The sequence below is a fragment of the Gopherus evgoodei genome, chromosome 6 (assembly GCF_007399415.2).
Source record: "Gopherus evgoodei ecotype Sinaloan lineage chromosome 6, rGopEvg1_v1.p, whole genome shotgun sequence".
NCBI lineage: Eukaryota > Metazoa > Chordata > Testudines > Testudinidae > Gopherus > Gopherus evgoodei.
Window position 1 is genome coordinate 121,592,932 of NC_044327.1, and position 15,221 is coordinate 121,608,152.

Genomic DNA, 15,221 nt, shown 5'->3' on the forward strand with positions numbered 1-15,221 from the left:
CCATGCGTGATGTGCTGGCAACATTCATCAGCAAGGTCCTCAGTAGCTCAGACTCCATTTATAACAAAAACCGCAGAAATCGCGCTGCAGACTCACAATGCCGCCAAACTGCTCGGAATGTGCAGCAAAGCACCACGGGGCGTTGGAACAGGAAGCGGAAAGACCCGCACACTTCCTTCCCCTTCCCACAAGCCACAGCGCCAAAATGGGACGAGGTGCTCTGTGGGATAGCTGCCCACAATGCACCACTCCCAACAGCGCTGCAAGTGCTGTAAATGTGGCCACACTGCAGCACTGGTTGCTGTAAGTGTGGCCACTCTGCAGCGCTGACCCTACGCAGCTGTACTAACACAGCTGTAACTACCAGCGCTGCAAAACTGTAAGTGTAGCCATACCCTCAGACTTGAGCTATGTGGCTTGAAATACTTTGGATACAATGCCTTGTATGCATAGTATCTCCTTTTGCATGTGCATGTCCTTTTTTTGTAAACCCAACAGTTCACTTGGGAGGTTTTAATATTTGAATCAAAAGTGGTATTACTCAGCTATGCCATCTAATCGATAATTGTAAAGTCCTAATACCAAAACAATTGTATATTTTTATCTTTATATATCTGTTTATTTAGATTTCAGTCTTAAACTCCACACCAAAGAATACCCATCCAAAGCTCTGTTTGCCTTGACATACATTGAAAGCGCAATATAAAAGATAAAAGTAAAATATGACCAAAGCAGCAGCTCTTCCTCCCACTCACCTCTATATGAAATACAAGATTGCTTACCCATAGATTCTTTTCCTCAGTGTTTTACACAAAATGGTGCACCCAGTACCAAGATTGCCCACAATTCCTTCAACAGAAATCGTTTTGAGTGGAGTGATTTTATATAACTTGACTAGATGCATGAGGTAACTTTTTTGTTCAGTGAAGCCACAAACTACAGATATTAAAACATTTTATTGTATTTAGGCCAGACATATCAAGATTAAGTGTATTGATATCCACTTTATCAAGTGTTCACATGCTCCCAGTTTTTTTAGGTATTTCCCATTATTTAATTAAACTCCCATTTTAGCCAATGAACTGTTAGCATTATTTACTTGACAGAACATTTCAAACATAATAATTTCATGTCCTTTGCATAACACATTGTTTAAGGACAAGATATTTATGTGTGGTGTAGAAGATATGTCTGTTGGTTTGATGGGACTGCCTAAAAGTTAAAAGATTTTGTAGCTTTATAATGACATTTTCAAACCACATTTTTAACTGTATTATTTAAACCATTGCTTAAATTCTCTTGTGAAAGGATCCCTACCGTGATTGTAATATAATATTTTTGTATTTAATTTGTTTTGTACTTTGCAATTTCCAGAGAAGGTTACTCTGCAAACCTGGCAAATCTACCTGTTCTAAAAGGAGGCAGAGTTTACAGGCTCAGGGTAAAGGAGTGCCTAATTTGAATCTCAAAGTATTCAAACCATCAGCTGTCTTTGTTCTACTAACAGCAGCCCAGTTGTGAGGCATAATTAGGTTAATGGTTCCTGGCTCCAGCTGTGTGTCTCGCTCAACAGAACAAAGGCAGCTCCACTGAGATTTTTTAATACAGTACACTTCTTTTTTTAAACTTGGAGATGATTAACAAAGGTTACTTCAGTGTGTTAGGGTTGTAAAGCTTCAGATGCATAATGTGGAATTACTGCTTTTCTAAGATGACACACACGGTTTCACCCATCTAGACTGCATCCCCACGTAACAGGAACATGAACACCGACGTATTTGCATATGGAATATGTACACTGATTTGGGTATTTGCATATGGAGATAGTCCATCAGACATCCAGCTACTCACTTATGCATGCAGACTTGCAGTATTTCTGTAGGCCCAGTGAGTACGTGCAGTTGTGCTCTGGGAGTTGGGTTCTGAATTATCCCACTTCTTTGTGGAACTTCAGGCAGTATCTTGTGTCCTTGTCCAGAATTTCTCCTCTCTGCGCTCTTGTACGCTGTACAGTGCTTCATGGTTGCCACCATCTTCCAGATGAACTAATGTCATTTGCAAGGTGCGTTAGGTTCTTTGAGGATGAAAGGAGATAGAGAAATGTAGGATTATGGAATTATTGTTCCATGTTATTCCAGATCAGGAACTAGGGCCGTACCACCTGCTTCTACTGAAACCTGAGGGTGAATGATAGGGGTGAAGCCCTGACTGACAGGGGCAAGCTGGACCAGAGAAGGGAGAATAAAATATGGTGTGAACCCAGCCTGGCCTGGCCTGGCCAGTCGGTTGCATGAGGTGTTCAGAGCCTCGGGGGAGCAGCAACAGGAAGGAGGAACAAACAGGATAGACATGTGGGGAACCTGGGTGCATGCTTAGTTTTAATCACTGTGGTTTGGGTGCCCCTGAAGTCCCAACCTAGTGTTGCCAACTCTCCCAGTTTTATCACCATATTTCATGATTTTTTTAAATCCCCAGTTCTTGGAGTCGTGATTACATGCAGACCTCAGTTTCCATTTTTTAAAACAAAAGTACATTTCTGGCCATCATGGTGGAGAAAATCTTGAAAAGTTGGACCGTAAAGGCTCAAAATGTAGAGGTGCACACGTGAAATTTAAAAATAAATTCTGATTTGGGGGGACCTGAGTCGTGATATTTGGACACTTGGGGTTGGCAGTACTGCCAGCCCCCTGTCTATGGTCTGTGATTTGTGTGGGTTTTGGATCACTTCCTCCACACTCCACCTTTATTAACACTGAGTCCCAAACCCCGTACTCCCTGGGCGCCTTGTTTCTCTGCTCACTCTTCCTCTGGTTTAGCTATGTTGATGAGTTTATTCTATTTTTCTTTAACCCCAATAATCACCCCCTCCTTGGGGCTCAGCCAGCTATAGCTAGAGAGGCAGGGAGCCAGTGCAGTTGTTTTTTCAGTGATTGTTCTCAGTGTATGGGTCTGGGAAGAGTGCTCATTTCCCAATTTTCCAAGAGCAGCAAAATCTCAAGCCAGCACCAAGATACTACTTTGAATGTGAGAGCTGGCATCTCTGAATACTTGGGTCCAACTGTGATGGAAGCATTAATCTATCCCATTTTCTGAAATTGACGCTTTGCTTCAACCACAAGTTATTGGTTCTGAGGCAGGAATCACTGGATAACATTTTATGCTCTGTGTTATACTAGAGGTTGGACTGCCAAAGAAAGATTGTTCCCAACAATGCTTTTTCTAATGCTTTCTCCAGTCTATTTTTGAAATCTTTTTTAGCAATGTGACATCCACTGTGAAGTGTTAGGTAGTCGTGAATTTGTTTCAGTAGAAACTGACTCATTACAAGCCTGTTTCAGTCAAATATTACCCAAAAGTTTTCTTGTATATGTAACAGTGGAAGAAATAAATCTGGTATTACACAGATTTCTGTTGTTTAGGAAACTTTCTACTTGTACACATTAGTAACGTAATATATATATGAACGGAATGTCAACATATGTTGATACTGGCACGAGAAATTGTAAATCTATTAATTGAATTGCATTGCTAAATAAACTGTATTAAATTAATCAGCCATCAACCCTGACCCTTGAAGAATGTTGATAATTTTTATTAACTTGTCATAAATCAGCACATTTCTTGATGGTGGCATAAGTAATTACGAGTGCTTTGAAAAGAACAGTTTGAGGAAATTCTGATCAAGGGAAGGAGAGAAAATGATCGTTTCATTTGTAAATTGGTAAAATTATCTCTTTCTTGCACTTGTTTATATGTTATCACTTTCTGTTTCAGGTGATCAGCTTTTTCAGCTCACGGTTAGAGCAAGCTGGAGCCCAGCTGTCAGTGGAGAGAGTTCTGGAAATTATCAAGCAAGGAGCTGTTGCATTGCCCAAAGACAGACTAAGAGTAAGTGCTGGCAAAGACCTAGTCAATTCAAATGTAGTGTTTCAATTAATTATGTCAAAATGTCATTTTTCTTTTGAGATTAGGTCATATGGTACTGCATTATGGATTGTAGTATGTTTGTTTTAATTTAAAATACCTCATTAGTTTGGACTGTAAGCTTATGTTTTGTGTGTGTGTGTGTGTGTGTGTGTGTATGTGTGTGTGTGTGTGTAAAATGTGTTTTCGTGATTTGCTAATGAATTTTGGTGCCTATGATTTGGAGAAATTAGAACACGGCTGGAATGTGGGGTTTTCTCATAATGTCTCAGAAATGGAGTCTTTTCTCTCTGACCACAGTGTAGAAATTCTCAAGCAGGCCGGGGCGTGCTGGCCACCCTTCCGGAAGCCCCCATTGGCCTGGAGAGGCGAACTGCGGCCAGTGGGAGCTGCGATCGGCCAAACCTGCGGACGCGGCAGGTAAACAAACCGGCCTGGTCCGCCAGGGGCTTTCCCTGAACAAGCAGCAGCCCTAGTTTGAGAACCACTGCATTAGACAACACTCGCTCCCAAATACTGACTTTATTATTGTTGCCCCTTTGCTGACCAAAGGCCAGATCAGAGCAGGCCAGTTTCCGGAGCAGATATCAGTGATGCAGAATCAAGGTTTTCCTTAATGTGTGAGTGTTTGTTTGTAAAATATACACAAGCCTCATTTCCTCAAGTGGCTGGTAACAAACAGTAGCCCAAGCAACTGTCTCTTGCATAAATCTCAGGGCAGGCCCCTCAGCCCTGTCCCTCAGAAGAAGCTGTTTTGTGCCTCTGTCTCTCTCTGTCCATGGCACCTCATAGCTCTTCTTGCTCTAGCCCCTGACTTTTTCATCTGGGAAACTCCTAGCCCAGGGCTAGAGTAGATGCCTGAAGGGCAGCCTGAGCATCTGCCCTCTTTCTGTGCAGCAGTTCTGTGCTATAAAGGAACCTCAGAGCTTCAACTACCAGACAAAGGCCATGTCTACATCTAAAATTTTGCAGCGCTGGTTGTTACAGCTGTATTAGTACAGCTGTATAGGGCCAGCGCTGCAGAGTGGCCACACTTACAGCAACCAGCGCTGCAAGTGGTGTTAGATGTGGCCACACTGCAGCGCTGTTGGGCGGCTTCAAGGGGGGTTCGGGGAACGCGAGAGCAAACCGGGAAAGGAGACCAGCTTCGCCGCGGTTTGCTCTCGCGTTCCCCGAACCACCCTGCAAACCGCAGGGAAGGAGACCTGCTTGCTCGGGGGTTCGGGGAACGAGAGAGCAAACCGGGAAAGGAGACCAGCTTCGCCGCGGTTTGCTCTCGCGTTCCCCGAACCACCCTGCAAACCGCAGGGAAGGAGACCTGCTTGCTCGGGGGTTCGGGGAACGAGAGAGCAAACCGGGAAAGGAGACCAGCTTCGCCGCGGTTTGCTCTCGCGTTCCCCGAACCACCCTGCAAACCGCAGGGAAGGAGACCTGCTTGCTCGGGGGTTCGGGGAACGAGAGAGCAAACCGGGAAAGGAGACCAGCTTTGCCGCGGTTTGCTCTCGCGTTCCCCGAACCCCCCTGCAAACCGCAGGGAAGGAGACCTGCTTGTTCGGGGAATGAGAGAGCAAACCGGGAAAGGAGACCAGCTTCGCCGCGGTTTGCTCTCGCGTTCCCCGAACCACCCTGCAAACCTCAGGGAAGGAGACCTGCTTGTTCGGGGAACGAGAGAGCAAACCGGGAAAGGAGACCAGCTTCGCCGCGGTTTGCTCTCGCGTTCCCCGAACCACCCTGCAAACCGCAGGGAAGGAGACCTGCTTGCTCGGGGGTTCGGGGAACGAGAGAGCAAACCGGGAAAGGAGACCAGCTTCGCCGCGGTTTGCTCTCGCGTTCCCCGAACCACCCTGCAAACCTCAGGGAAGGAGACCTGCTTGTTCGGGGTTTGGGGAACGCGAGAGCAAGCCGGGGAAGGAGACCAGCTTGATTACCAGAGGCTTCCTCAGGTATGCTGGGATACCTGCTTATTCCACGGAGGTCAAGAAAAGCGCTGGTAAGTGTCTATACTTGATTACCAGCGCTGGATCCTCTACACCCGAGACAAAACGGGAGTACGGCCAGCGCTGCAAACAGGGAGTTGCAGCGCTGGTGGTGCCCTGCAGATGTGTACACCTCCTAAGTTGCAGCGCTGTAACTCCCTCACCAGCGCTGCAACTTTCTGATGTAGACAAGCCCAAAGAAGAGTGCCTTAATCCTATAATACCATGAATGACTCCTCTCTGGGTATGGTCACTGCATGCCATGGTTAGCTCTATCTATAGGGAGTTTCATCTTGAGTGCTCAAACATCAGCAATCCCCAATGTTGAGTGAGGTTGATGAACAGTAAACAGGCCATGGGGTGAAAGGATGAGAACTGAAGCCGTTCTTTCACTCACTGATTCAAGGCAGACATGCATCCTGGTAGCTCAATTCAGGGTTTGTTTTATTTATTAAAAAAGTAAGGAAAATATCTAAAAATAGTGAATGTTCTTGACAGTTATTGTGGGTTTAGTGGAAGAAATAACTTCAGATGAATTAGCTTTACTAGTACTTAGATTTTGAGCATATTGTTGGAGCCATGGTTAAAATATGAAAAAACGTAAACCAAAAAAAAGCACTTGCAGCCATGATCCTGATCTGCACAATGGTGCTTATGAGTTTCACTTCACTCCATGCCACTCCTTGTCACTTTCACACTGGGAAGTGGCGTGTGACTGACAGGACCATATACCTGTAGCTCAAATGCAAATCTCAAATTGCTAATTCAATTGACCTTTTTAGGTAAATATGTGAAAAATCATCCCTTGAATCTTTTTGGCAAATGCATGCCAAGAACTGGAAGCTCTGTGTCTTAGTATCCGTACAAGAAGCAACCTCACTGCTGTTTAAGATAAACATAGTGTAATTAACATTATTTTAAATCATGTGTTTTTAGCCATATACTGTGTAAGTCAGGGAAAGTCCATGCCGAGTAATTAACCTTTGAGAAGATTCCTGCATAAACAGAGATAAAGGGCAGGTGCTGAAATCGAGAGCTGGTTATTTCTCTTTCAGCCTGAGAGAGAAGATAAATGAAGCTAATAAGCTGGGACTGATGTGGAAACCACAGCTCATAGATAGAGCTGTCTCCTTTGCAGACAAGCAGCCCACAATCCAGGCTCCCTTTTTTATTGCAGAAGCTTATTAAGAGCAATTTAAAGATCATGGCGATAGGTGAAAATTGGCCTTAGCGTGTGTGTGTGTGTGTGTGTGTGTGTGTGTCTCTCTCTCTTAAATTCACAAGTTGTCTTTTCTTCCTTTCAGTGAATTATCTGTAGTTTGAGGATTAGGAGCGTGAGAGAAGTGAGACTGTGTCTGGAGTCTGGGATTTATCTCAGGATTTTCAATGGGAGTTAGCCAGCAGATAACTGCTATTTTACAATAAGTGGGAAAATTTGTTCTGACTGCCAGATATTAACTGGAAGCTGACATTTGGGTTCATGGAGTGAACACACTCGAGTGACCACATTTCTTGCTTTTGAAAGAAATTTCCCACTGGCTAAGCCATTTAAACTAAAAACGTTTTATTTTTACAAACACTTGCTTAAGTTGGATTTCCGCCCTGCCCGATTTTTTCCACTGTGTGTTGATTTGTATTTGCTGCTTTTTTCTGTTTCTTTATAATCTCTCACTGTGCTCGACAGAAGCAATTATGCTCTTATACACCGCCTCTTTGATATGAGTCAAGCATTTAACAGTCATTAAAACTTCTTCTAGTTTTATGAGCAATAAAATTCACTCAACAAAATGTAAAAGGAAAAAAACCTTTTTCCATCCAGTCTCTGGGTCCTGACTGAACAAAAAACCAGGGTTTGAATGTTCAGGGCACGTCTCAGGATATGACAACAAAGTATTTTGGAGCGAGCCTCCCAAGCCAGGTCGCTTCTGAGTCTGAACTCCATCCCATGCCTCAATTTCAAGGCACCATCTATACAGCTATTTTTAGGGAACTGGCATGAGCCCTGCTAGGCCAAGTCTATCAACTTGGGCTGGGCGGCTCGCTCCAAAATCCCTGTGTAAACATACCCTCTGAGGTTTGCTCTTCTCTTAGCTGAGCAGTTCCAGGTCCTTCCACTCCAGTTTGTTACATAGGAAGCAAGCCCTTAGTCACCAGACAGAAGGGGATAGGGAGGGAATGGAAAATTGGAGACAGGATTGTTCCTGAGTACTGCCTAATAGCTGTGCAGCCTTGGCATGCCTTCCAGCTGGTTGCAGGAGTACAGTCAACCCCAAAAGTTTATCCATCCATAGACAGAAAATGAAATCGATATAATTAAAATAAACCATGGCTTTGGGCCAAGGTAGTAATGGAGGACTCCGTCTTCTGGCCTTTAAATTGTAAGGCTTGTCTGCACTGCAGTGTTATCTCAAGTTATAGCTCAAGAGTTGCCCCTAACTTGACTCTTGTCCATGCACAACCCCCCTTAATTTGAATGCAGTGGTGCTTTTCACTGAGTTGACTGGCCCAAGAGAGGGGGTATAGACTTAAGCTAGAGTGAGCACAACTTTTCTGCTAATGACATAACCACTGCAGCATTGTTACAGGCTAGCATGACTCAACTGCCTCTAGTTCTCCAATGTTTTCCCACAAGTCCCCCCATGTGCTCAGAAAGGACAGACAACTTCTCCCACAATATAATGTGAAAGAATTCATAGAGCAGCTTAGCTTATTGCAGTCCTAAAAATCATGGCATGTGCCCTGAGAAATGTTAGCGGCATGCACAAGTGGGTGTAGCGCTAGTGTGGCTGTTGCAACTCAAGTGTGTTTTCACAGTGTGGCTACTCTCACTTTGAGCTAAGCTCACTTGAGAGGTGTAACTGGAATGTAAATAACTCAAGTTAGCTCCACAGTGAAGACATATCCTTTGAGGAAAGTGTCTTTGACCTCCCAGAAGCTGGCAGGAGGAAGCGCCTGAATTTACAATGCAGAGGGCAGGCAATTTGCTGGTTCTGCTGCTGACTTCTCAGAAGCCTGGAAGGGTTCTGTTCTCTCCTCCGGGGTGATCAGAAGGGCGTTGGCATCTTTTGTTCACTTCCTTGCCCCTTTATGAGGCTCATAAGCAGGAGCGGCGCCAGGGTTTTTGGCACCCTAGGCACAGGGCCAGCTCACCGGTCCCGCAGCTCCGGTGGACCTGCCACAGGCGTGCCTGCAGATGCTCCACTGGAGCCGCGGGACCAGCGGACCCTCCACCGGAGCAGTCTGCCGCTCTTCCAAATCCTGGCGCCCTAGGCGACTGCCTAGGTCGCTTAAATGGAAGCGCCGGCCCTGCTCATAGGTACTGCCTGAGCTCATGCAGATTGAGAGGAGTGCCATTCAGCAAATAAATACTGGCTGCATAAATCTTGTGCAGTATGAAATCAACCCCCACATTGGTGTCACTTGCAAATAATTGACATATATTGGCAACTGCAGTTTGATACTAGAGTCATCCTCGGTCTGCCATTGCACTGTGATTCTCAGATACTGGCCTTGGCCTGTAGAACATTTTTTCATCTAAGGCTGGTTAGACAGCTTGGCCCTTTGTTTGAATGCCGACACTGCCACAGTTATGCTTGCCTTTTCTATCTTCCCACTATATTACCGCAACATGCTCTTCAGTGTTTATTGTACATCTGGTGCAAAATGCAAAGACCCACATCTTGAGTACATTGAGTCACCAGTGCTCCATGCTCTGGATTGACCACCTATTTGCATTTGGGTCCAAGATCCAAGGATCTCTCAAAGCTAGGTGACTGGGCAACAAAATGACAGATGAAATTCAGTATTAATAAATGCAAAGTAATGCACACTGGAAAATACAATCCCAACTATACGTATAAAATGATGGGGTCTAAATTAGCTGTTACCACTCAAAAGAGAGATCTTGGTGTCATTGTGGGTAGTCTCTGAAAACGTCCACTCAGTGTGCAGTGGCAGTCAAAAAAGCAAACAGAATGTTGAGAATCATTAAGAAAGGGATAAATAATAAGATAGAAATTATCATATTGCCTCTATAAAAATCCATGGTATGCCCACATCTTGAATACTGTGTGCCGATGTGGTCACCCCATCTCTAAAAAGATAAATTGGAATTGGAAAGGGTTCGGAAAAGGGCAACAAAAATTATTAGGGGTACGAAATGGCTTTCGTATGAGGAGAGATTAATATGGCTGGGACTTTTCAGCTTGGAGAAGTGACGATTAAGGTGGGTATATGATAGAGGTCTGTGAAATCATGACTTGTGTGGAGAGAGTAAATAAGTAAGTGTTATTTACTACTACTCCTAACACAAGAACTAGGGGTCACCACATGAAATTAATAGGCATCAGGTTTAAAGCAAACCAAAGGAAGTATTTCTTCATACAACGCACAGTCAACCTATGGAACTCTTTGCCAGAGGATGTTGTGAAGGCCAAGGCTATAACAGGGTTCAAAAAAGCACTAGATAAATTCATGGAGGATGGGTCCATCAATGACTATTAGCCAGGATGGGCAGGGATGATGTCCCTAGCCTCTTTTTGCCCGAAGCTCGAAATGGATAATAGCGAATAGGTCACTTGATGATCACCTGATCTGTCCATTCTGTCTGGGGCACCTGGCATTGGTCACTGTTGGAAGACAGGATACTGGACCTTTGGTCTGACCCAGTATGGCCGTCCTTATGTAATTCAGGGTGTTGTTCAGCCTTACATGAGTGGTTTAGGGTGCAACTACATGAGAGATCATCCCTCACTCTGTGAGCTATGACACCAGTTAAGATCAGCTGGATTGCTCTTGCTGATGATTAATGGAGTTTCATTGTAGGAGTCCTTGCAACAACAGGGCATTCTCCAGTGAGTCTCCCAGTGCTTGGAGGTCATGCTGCTGTGCTGTGCCAGAACAAGACTTCGGCGAGCTGCGGGGCACAGTGCAAGGCACATTTATTTACACAGGCCTTTAATTAAGCCATTGCAGACATACGGTTTACTAACTTAAATGGGTTGTCTCTGCCTGTGACTGTTTTATGTTTGTTTTAATTGTTGTAATAGTGCCCAGCTGCCATGGACACTGGGCACTGCATAGGAATATGTAAATTAATGCCACATGGCATTGCAAAGGAAAAAATGGCAGATTAATGCTGGAAACTAGGGACTCTGGGACATAGTGCTGGGTGAGGGAGACAGAAAACTTCCTAAAATAAATTCATCAGATTTTTCTCCATATTTATGTTTTTCTGCTCCAAAAGGTCAAGGATCTGACAATACTGAAAACTGACTGTGTCTAATACATCCTTAGATCTGACATTATGCAGGCAGCTGTAATGCAAACTTCCCTTTACTAGCCCACAGCTGCTGTTAACCCTTAAGCTAAGGAATATCAAACTGGAATGAGGAATGTAGGATGTATTTTTGGCAAACTGCTTTTGTGGCTCTCCAGAACTGATGCTAAAAACAATATGTAGTGATTTTATTGGGGTCACATGGACCATGAATAAAAATGAAAACACGGTTCTAATGTACATCTGCAGACCAAAGCAATGCAACTCAGACGTTGGGCTGAATGTCATTGTTTCATAGTGAAAGAGACTAAGGCCTACAACGGCACCTACAACTTAGGTTCTTCTTCGAGTGATTGCTCACATCCATTCCAGTTAGGTGTGCGCGCCGCGCGTGCACGTTCGTCGGAAACTTTTTTACCCTAGCAACTCCAGTGGGCCGGCAGGTCGCCCCCTGGAGTGGCGCCGCCATGGCGCCCAATATATATCCCTGCCGGCCCGCCCGCTCCTCAGTTCCTTCTTACCGCCGTGTCGGTCGTTGGAACTGTGGAGCGCGGCATAGCTGTCCTCCACGTCCCTAGCTCTCCTAGTTATCTATCGTTATCTCTAGTTTCATTATAGTTGTTAATTAGTTTGTTAAGTTGATAGTTAAGTTAATTAGTTGTAAAGTACTTCTATCGCCGGGGGCTTAGCCCTTCCCGGCACCCGGCACCGGGCTCATGCCTGGTTCGCCGGGCTTCAAGCAGTGTGCGGCCTGCAAGAAGCCCATGCCTACCAGCGATCCCCACGAAGCGTGCCTGAAGTGCCTCGGGGAATCGCACAGATCCGACAAGTGCCGCATCTGTAAGGCCTTTAAGCCGAGGACAAAGAAGGAGAGGGATCAAAGGCTCCGAACTCTCCTAATGGAGGCGGCACTTGACCCGACGGCTTCGCAGGCCGTGGTATCAGCACCGGCACCGGATCGCTCCGGCACCGAGAAGACTCCTCGGCACCGACCCTCTCCGGCACTGGAGCCAGAGCCAAGGCCGTCGAAGTCTAATACTCCGGCCAGGCAGACCCGGCTAGAGCGCCCGGCCTCGACATCGGCCGCGGCGCCGCCGGCACCGTCAGCACCGTTGACTCCGGGCCCGGCGGGTCCGTTGAGTCCGGTGCCGCCGAGCTCCCCCATGAGATCTGGGGTTGAGATAGTGGTCCCGTCCACACCGGAGACCTTCGCCTCGGCTCGGGACCTTATTGCCCTGACGGAGCCTACTCGGCTGCCACCCCCGGTACCTCCGGTGCGGGTCGTGTCCAGAGGCAAGCCCATGATGTCGGCACCGCCCAGAGACAGTCGTTCCCGATCCAGGTCCCGACGTCTTGGGCGCTCCAGATCCCGACGCCGCTCGCAGTCCCGGCACCGCTCCCCTCAGCGGTACCGGTCGCACTCGCGGCACCGGTCGGCATCGAGAAGGTCGCGGTCAGGCTCCAGTCGACACCGGCACCGCGACTCCAGGAGCAGGTCCCGACGCTACTCGCCGCACCGGTCGACCTCCCGGCACCGAGCTGGTGGCAGGTCCCGGTCCCGGTCTCGCTCGACCTCCCGGCACCGAGCTGGTGGCAGGTCCCGGTCGACCTCCCGGCACCGAGCTGGTAGCAGGTCCCGGCACCGAAGCGGCGCCCGGCACCGAAGCGGCGCCCGGCACCGATCAGGATCACGGCACCGATCAGGATCACGGCACCGTGACAGATCCCGGTCCCGGTCCCGATCCCGGCACCGGTATGACTCCCGGTACCGGTCCCCGGCACCGAGACGATCCTCCGTGCCGGCCCGCGCAGACCCGTACCATCCAGGGTCGGCCCCACCGTGGCCCTCGAGACAGCCGTCCGTATCCTCCCAGACGGACAGCGGCTATGCGCTGGGCACCGACCGGCAGGCGGCGCTGTTTGGTGATCCGCCGCTGCAGGACCAAGGCCCACAACAGTGGGGATTCTGGACACCCTGGGCGTACCATCAGGCCCAGGGCCCCCAGCAGCTCCCTCCTAGGCCGGCGACTGCGGAGCGTAGGGCCCCGGAAGCCTCGTTGTCTCGCCCCCCTCCCTCCCCGGAAGGGGAGGAAGGGTCCAAGCAGCAGGACTCCGCTGTGGCTCCGGAGGCAGAGGCGAGGGCTGAGGAAGACCCTCAGTTAGACACTCTCGGGCCGGGGGTCTCATCATCCTCCTCCCCGGATGAGGCGGTGGCGGGTACCTCCTCCAACAGTCCCCCCCCGCTGGATCTCAGGGCGCACCAAGACCTCCTCAGGCGATTGGCTCAAAATCTGAGTCTGCAGGCGGAGGAGGTCTCGGAGATAGAGGATCCAATTGTAACCATCATCTCCTCTGATGCTCCCACCAGGGTCGCCCTGCCCTTTATACGAACCATCCAGGCCAACGCCAACACCATCTGGCAGTCTCCGGCCTCCATCCCTCCGACAGCAAAAGGCGTCGAGAGGAAGTACATGGCCCCTTCCAGGGGATACGAATATCTCCATGTACACCCGACCCCGTGTTCACTGGTGGTTCAATCGGTGAACGATAGGGAGCGTCATGGCCAGGAGGCTCCGGCCCCCAAATCAAGAGAGGCCAGGCGGATGGACCTCCTTGGCCGTAAGGTGTATTCGGCTGGGGCGCTGCAGCTCAGGGTCTCCAACCAGCAGGCCCTGCTGAGCAGATATGCCTTTGATTCCTGGGTGGCAGTGGACAAATTTAAGGAGCTGCTGCCACAGGATGCTCGCCAAGAGTTTACGGCCATCTTGGACGAAGGCAAGAAGGTCGCACGCACGGCCTTGCAAGCCTCCTTGGACGCTGCGGACTCGGCTGCCCGTACCCTTGCGTCAGGTGTTACGATGCGTCGCATCTCCTGGCTGCAGGTTTCCGGCCTTCCGCCGGAGCTCCAGCATACTATACAGGACCTTCCTTTCGAAGGCCAGGGCCTATTTTCTGACAAAACAGACCCCAGACTCAAGAGTCTGAAAGATAACCGAGTCGTTATGCGGTCCCTCGGGATGCACACTCCCGTGACGCAGCGTAGACCCTTCCGGCCGCAACAACAACAACAACAACAACGCAGGCCGTTTTCCCAGTTCCGCCAGCGGCAGGACCTTTACAGGCGCCGCGGCAGGAACGGGAGGCGCAGGCAGTCGGGGAACCAAGGGGGGCAGAACCAAGGCTCCTCAAAACCCCCGCCTGGTCCTAAACCTTCATTTTGAAGGTGCGCTCGAGGGCGCAGTAACAGTTTCCCCTATGGATCCTTCCCCCCCGTTTTCCAACCGCCTTTCGTTTTTCCTCCCGGCGTGGTCCCAAATAACATCGGACCGCTGGGTCTTAAGCGTGGTGCAGACGGGATACCGCCTGCAGTTTGTTTCGTTTCCTCCTTCCCGCCCTCCTTCCTCGTCCCTCTTCAGGGACCCCTCTCACGAGCAATTCCTTCGGCAGGAGGTGCAGACGCTCCTCAGCAAAGGAGCTATAGAGGCGGTTCCGGAAAACGAGAAAGGCAAGGGGTTTTATTCCCGCTACTTTCTGATCCCCAAGGCCAAGGGGGGCCTCAGGCCTATCCTCGACCTGCGAGAGCTCAACAAATACCTCGTGAAGTTGAAGTTCCGCATGGTATCCCTGGGGACCATTATTCCATCCCTGGATCCGGGAGACTGGTACGCCGCCCTCGACATGCAGGACGCGTATTTCCACATTGCCATTTGGCCGCGCCACAGACGCTTTCTCCGCTTCGTTGTGGGGGCTCTTCATTATCAATTTGCAGTCCTCCCGTTCGGCCTGTCCACGGCCCCGAGGGTGTTTACAAAATGCATGGCAGTTGTCGTGGCGCATCTTCGGCGCAACCGTGTCCACGTGTTCCCTTATCTGGACGATTGGTTGATTCGGGGCACGTCGGAACAGCAGGTGACCAGCCATGTCCGCGTGATCACCGGCATGTTTGCGAGTCTGGGCCTGTTGATAAACACAGACAAGTCCACCCTGAGGCCCTCTCAGAAGGTGGAATTTATCGGGGCCGTCCTGGACGCCACTGTGGGCAG

The 15,221-nt window shown here is 48.8% G+C and overlaps 1 protein-coding gene across 4 annotated transcripts in view; it reads left to right on the forward strand.

Moving 5' to 3' along the window:
• Positions 1–15,221, forward strand: part of DYM (dymeclin) — a 349,716-nt gene that overhangs the window by 291,353 nt on the left and 43,142 nt on the right. For all 4 annotated transcript variants that reach the window (XM_030565834.1, XM_030565831.1, XM_030565830.1 and 1 more), the window contains one exon: positions 3,775–3,888. In XM_030565834.1, coding sequence (XP_030421694.1) covers positions 3,775–3,888 — 114 coding nt within the window. The remainder of the gene's footprint in view (positions 1–3,774; positions 3,889–15,221) is intronic.